Consider the following 6000-nt stretch of genomic DNA (forward strand, 5'->3'; position numbering starts at 1 on the left):
ACTTGCTGGACTTTCTTGGGCATCATGAAGCCTTCTTCACAGCAATTGAACCCCCCTACTTGAAGTTCCTGGTGCTCCTATAAACAGTTTATTTAGGTGGTATTACAAGCAGCAAAGTCTTTGGCTGTAAACTCCTCTTGATGCAAAAGCAATGATGAATCACATGTGTTCTTGGAGGTAACCATGATTAACAGAAGAGGACAAGGATTTCAAGTACCACCGCCTTTTTAAAGTAGTCTTTTCTTCTAGTTCAAGCAGCCCCAGGTGATATCAGCTGCATTGTCCTTATTAACACTTTCTCCTGAATTAACACAAAGAATTGATGTTAGAAGGTAATTTTGTGACCGGGCAGAAATGCAGTGGAAAGTAGGGCTGAAACGATTACTCGATTGAATCAAGTAATTCGACACACAAAAAATCCTTGATGCAAATTTTTTGCATCAAAGATTTGTTTGTGCCACGTGACCACGGAGCGGGAGTGAAGTGCTTGCTATGGTCTCTCGTTGGCCCACAATACTCCACAGCACATCTATGGTTCCGCGCTGCACTGACGTATGCACGCTGTGACCTGACGTGCGGTGTGACATCAGACGCAGAGCTGTGCGGAACGATGGAGCGTCACTGGCTCTGGGGCGGGGGAAGAGCTGCTGGCACTAAGAGATACTGAAGCACTTGGACTGATCACACAGGGGGGAATGAAGGGTGTTGGGGACTGATGGCAGGGGTCTAAGTTTTTATAAAGGAAAACAGTCTATTAATTCATTTTTTCTTATTAGAATACTCGATTAATTGTAAAAATAATCGATAGAATACTCTATTTCTAAAATAATCGTTTACTGCAGCCCCAGTGGAAAGTGGTATTTTTATGGCGAGGAATGCCTTAACAATTAATTGTAATTCATTTGATCACTCTTTATAACAATCTTGAGTAAAACTGAAGCAGCAAACTTTGTGAAAACCAAAATGTATGTCTGTCTCAACATTTTTGGCCATGACTGTGCTGTAAGAGCAATGAAACTCTGGATCTGGCTGATGATGGACTCACTAAAAGAGTTAGAGGGGGCTGGACTGTAAGAATATTACAGTTACTGGAATTCTGGAGAAGGGTCCTTGACCCAGGGAGTTATTCTGATTGTGAGATATGGGGTTTGGAAAGATTTTTATTTATTTCCCCCCCCTTGTATCTCATGTTGCCTTGTATCTCATGTTGTATCTCAAATTGCCTTGTATCTCATGTTGTTTTTCCCTCTGGATCAACTTTTTAATACATAGAATTGTATGGGATTATGTCTTTTTGTATTCCTCTTGAAATCAAAATTCTGGAGTCTTTTTTTTGTGCTTACAATATATTATCTGCACAGTGTAGTCTAGTGTTGCCACTGGACATGTGATCTGACTGCCTTCTGTATCATAGGTTTTGGCATGAGAATCCTGGTGTTTTTACGCCAGCACAATTGACACAAATCAAGCAGACCTCGCTGGCAAGAGTCCTTTGTGACAATGGCGACAACATCACCAGGGTGCAGCCAGATGTGTTCAGAGTAGCTGAGTTCCCACATGGGTACATCAACTGCAACCAGATACCCCACATGGACCTGCGGCTCTGGAAGGATTGCTGTGAAGGTATGGGCTCCTGCAGAACTGATGCTTTAATGAATTCATTCTTATACCTGGTACTTAGGTGATTATTAAAGAATGATTCTGTTTGAGGAGTTTGGTCCATATCTGGTTTGGTTTTTGGGCTACTGAACGGTGTCACAACTGTTTAAGAGGAATGTGTTATCGGCAATTTATTTTTTGTTTCAAGTTTTTGTTTTGTTTTGTTTTTTTGTTTCATATTCCATGTCACATAATTTTTTATATTTTCACATTGGACACGTGCTAGATTCGCATTAGTGATATGCCTGTTCCGGTGGCATGTTCTGGCATAAATGACAGCTGTCGGCCAGACAAAAACCTCCTCATGCAGTGGTATTTGTCAGGCCAAAAGCAGACATTTATACTGAACTCTGGCCAGAACAGCCTACCGGATATCTTACCACTGTGAACATAGCCTTAGGCCTAGTTCACATGACCGTATGTCTTTTTCAATGTTTTGCAGGCCGTTTTTCACGGATCCGTTGTTTCGTTTTTTGTTTCAGTTTCTGTTCCGTTTTTCCATATGGCATATACAGTATAAAGTAATTACATAGAAAAAATTGGGCTGGGCATAAAATTTTCAATAGATGGTTCCGCAAAAACGGAATGGATACAGAAGACATATGGAGTACATTCCGTATGTGTTCCGTTTATTTTTGCGGACCCATTGACTTGAATGGAGCCACGGAACGTGATTTGCGGGCAATAATAGGACATGTTCTATCTTTTAACGGAAATACGGAAACGGAATGCATACGGAGTACATTCCTTTTTTTTTTTTGCGGAACCATTGAAATGAATGGTTCTGTATACGGAACACAAAAAAACGGCCTGTAGACTCGCAAAAAAAAGTTTGTGTGAACTAGGTCTTAGCCTAATAATTAGCTGTCACTTCCTGTTCTGTAGAGATTACTTCTCAGCTGCCATGTTATTATCATATCACAGGCAGGGTTACAGTGAAATGCAATACCCATCTATACAGTGGCATGCAAAAATTCATGCACACTTGGTCACAATCCCTGTTACTGTAAACCGTGAAGTAAGTTGAAGATGAAATGATCTCCAAAAGTCATAAAGGTTAAGATGACACATTGCCTTTGTATTTTAAGCAAAAAAATATTTTTTTATTTTCATCTTTTATGTTTAAAAAAAAAACAAAAAAGGATAGTTGGCTGCAGCAAAAGTTTGGGCAACATGAATGGTTAGTACCTAGTAGTTCCCCCTTTTGGCAAGTATCCCAGCCTGTAAAAGCATTTTTATAGCAAGCCAAAGAGTCTTCCATTTCTTGTTTGAGGGATTTTCATCCATTTATTTCTTGCAAAAGTCTTCCAGTTCTGTGGGATTCCTGGGCCACCTTGCATGCACTGCTCTTTTGAGGTCTGTCCACAGGTTTTCAATGATGATCAGATTAGTGCACTGTGAGAGCCAGGGTAGAACCTTCAGCTAGAACCTCCAGTGATCAACTGTTATGTTACCTGGGGCAAGTGTTCAACAATGGTGCTAACTACCATACATCAGTACATGTGCTGAATGACCTCATCGGGGTGTCCAAGTTACATCTAATTGAGGAGCCGTTATTTAAAAATTCATTTATGAAATGAGACAACTTCTTTAAAGGGAAAAAATAAAATGTAAGCGACACGCACTGGTTCACCGCTTGTGTCTACCTCCTGGTCCGATCTCAACAAACAGGAAATGCCTCTTCAGACACTGGCTAAGGCTTATCACCACTGGTCACCACTGCAACCAGTAATTGGCTAAGAGGATATTTCCTGTGTGTTAAGAGAGGACCAAGAAGTTGAGACCAGCAGGAACTTGGTAAGCTCATAATGGGAGTAGCAGGATATTGTTCATATATATGAGCCCTCTGCATTCAGTTTTCTTCCACATGGCAACCCTTTAATGCTTGTCTAAAGTACATTCACACTGGATTTGGCATCATCCACTATAGATGGTATTTCACCGTTTTGCTATATTTTTTTATGTCCATTTACATTGCCTGCGTTTGTGTTGCTTGTTATAACATGAGTGTCCTGTTTTCTTACAGACTGTAGGTCAAGAGGGCAATTTAGCTCTTTTTCTGGTCACTTCAGAGGTAAACGCTCCACAGAACATAGCTTTAAAGAAGAAAGACCCCAGGAAGACCTTATGACCAATGATGTTTCTTAGTAAGTAATGCAAGCTATGCTATACAGACTCTTTAATGTAAAAAATATTTTGAGCATTCTAGCCAAGATTATGAAATATCAGGCTACTTTCACACTAGCGTTTTTACTGGATCCGGCGAGGTTCAGCAAAAACGCTTCCGTTACTGATGATAGAACCATCTGCATCCGTTATGAACTGATCCGTTTGTATTATCTTTAACATAGCCAAGATGCATCAGTCTTGAACTCTATTGAAAGTCAATAGGGGACGGATCCGTTTTCGATTGTGGCAGAGAAAACAGATCCGTCACCATTGACTTGCATTGGGGGTCATGCCGGATCCGTCTTGCTCCGCATCGCATGACGGAAAGCAAACTACAACATGTTGCGGTTTGCTCTCTGGTCTGGGAACACAACTAAATGGAATGGAATGCATTTTGGTGCATTCCGTTCTGTTCAGTTCAGTTTTGTCCCCATTAACAACGAATGGGGACAAAACTGAAGCGTTTTTTTCCGGTATTGAGCCCCTATGATGGATCTCAATACCAGAAAACTAAATGCTAGTGTAAAAGTAGCCTTAATCATATAAGAATAGAAATGTGGGAGAGCAGAGTTTGTCATTTATCATGTTAACCGGTTCTAGCAGTCCTTTAGAGTGACCTCTGTATACACTCCTTTTTAGTATAGTGTACCTTCCTAGTTCTTTACATATGGCGTGGGTCCTAAATGGATACCTAAGTGGTCTCCTTTACAATGTCACTGTATAATTGCATATAAAGTTGAACAATGTTGTAGATATATTGCATTGTTTAACTTGTATTGCCTGAATTTTATACTCCAGAGCTGAATTCACAATTCCTACGGTCTTCAGAGTTTACATCATCCAACATTCCTTGATGGTATGATGTTTACTCAGATCTTACCATGGTGGTTTGTATTCTTACAAGTATTGCCTGTAGACTAGACGACGTACAGCATTGGTCTACGGCCTGTAATTCTCTAACTGTTTCTTAACTACAACTCCAAGCATTGTAACACATCGACAGCCGCACTGCAGTCCTCTGCAAGAGGTTAGGTGTGCGACTGACAGCCAGGTTGTCAACTGCTCTTATCGGAGCTGACAGCACTATGCATGCAGCTGTGGAGTATCATACCAGCTATATCTACAGATTAGTACAAGATGAGTAATGCAGTGTAATTACTAGGCTTCTATGTAAATGACTCACTAAAATGGTGAGCATACCCTTTAATGGACTGTTAAGATCTTTGCCTTTTATTATTATTATTATTATTATTATTATTGATCAGGTATTATACTGCTTGTATTTATTTATTTTTTTAGTTAAAAAATGTAAGTTTTACTCGTTTTCTTCTGCAGTTCTCCAAGTGATATGAATGCCACTTTAAGCACTGAACAGCCAAAGAATATGCCACTTGTCAGCGACTTTAAGGATTTTGTTCTTGACATGCAAAAGACAATAACCAGTCTAAGAAAACAGGTAGTGCATGCTTGAAGATTTAAGATTCTGAATGAATTGGCTAATAAACTATGGTCTCATTTGATTATCTTCAGTCAGATATGGATAAATTCTCCCAACACGGTCCAGTCCATTTCATGTCCATAGAATGTAGTATAACTGATATGGTGAAGTGCAGGTAATAGCCAAATGTGGCCAGAGTGTTTCTCATGTTCCCCACACTTCCAGATGCTGTCAGGGCAGGACTTGAAATGTTCTGCAATTTTCTGTTAAATACATGTATAGTGCAAGGGGCAATAATGAGCACAAAAATAGCTTCAGCAAAGAGGATTAAAAAATGAGTAATGAATAATGAAGGGTTTTGAAATGGGGCTTACCTGTCATTTATTTTCCTCTGCTAGGCAGTGATTGCTGCTTGGCTGATTTTAGGTCATTCTCATTAGGTGTGATCTGTGACTACAGTTTAGCTTCTATGCCTGCTGGGAGTCACAGGTAGTCTGAGACACACCCCCTGTCTCATCATTGGTTGAGGCTGCTGCCCCTCCCCTCCCTTTGCAGCTCTGCCTCCTCAGATTGGCTGCTGTGTATAAACGCAAGCCTGTCCCAGGCTGACCAGGAAGTCACTGCATGGAGCGAGGCTTTCTATGAGAACAAGGGCAGAATGATTGTAAAGTACAGGCTAGTTAGCGATGGGTGAGAATGAGATGATTGTATGGAAACTGGAACACGTGTACTGA

General features: G+C 40.5%; 1 protein-coding gene across 1 annotated transcript in view; it reads left to right on the forward strand.

The window, feature by feature from the left end:
• PXDN (peroxidasin) overlaps positions 1–6000 on the forward strand; it is a 119740-nt gene that overhangs the window by 111603 nt on the left and 2137 nt on the right. The window contains exons 19-21 of the mRNA XM_044289370.1: positions 1415–1623; positions 3686–3806; positions 5164–5284. Coding sequence (XP_044145305.1) covers positions 1415–1623; positions 3686–3806; positions 5164–5284 — 451 coding nt within the window. The remainder of the gene's footprint in view (positions 1–1414; positions 1624–3685; positions 3807–5163; positions 5285–6000) is intronic.

This window comes from Bufo gargarizans, chromosome 4 (genome assembly GCF_014858855.1).
Source record: "Bufo gargarizans isolate SCDJY-AF-19 chromosome 4, ASM1485885v1, whole genome shotgun sequence".
NCBI lineage: Eukaryota > Metazoa > Chordata > Amphibia > Anura > Bufonidae > Bufo > Bufo gargarizans.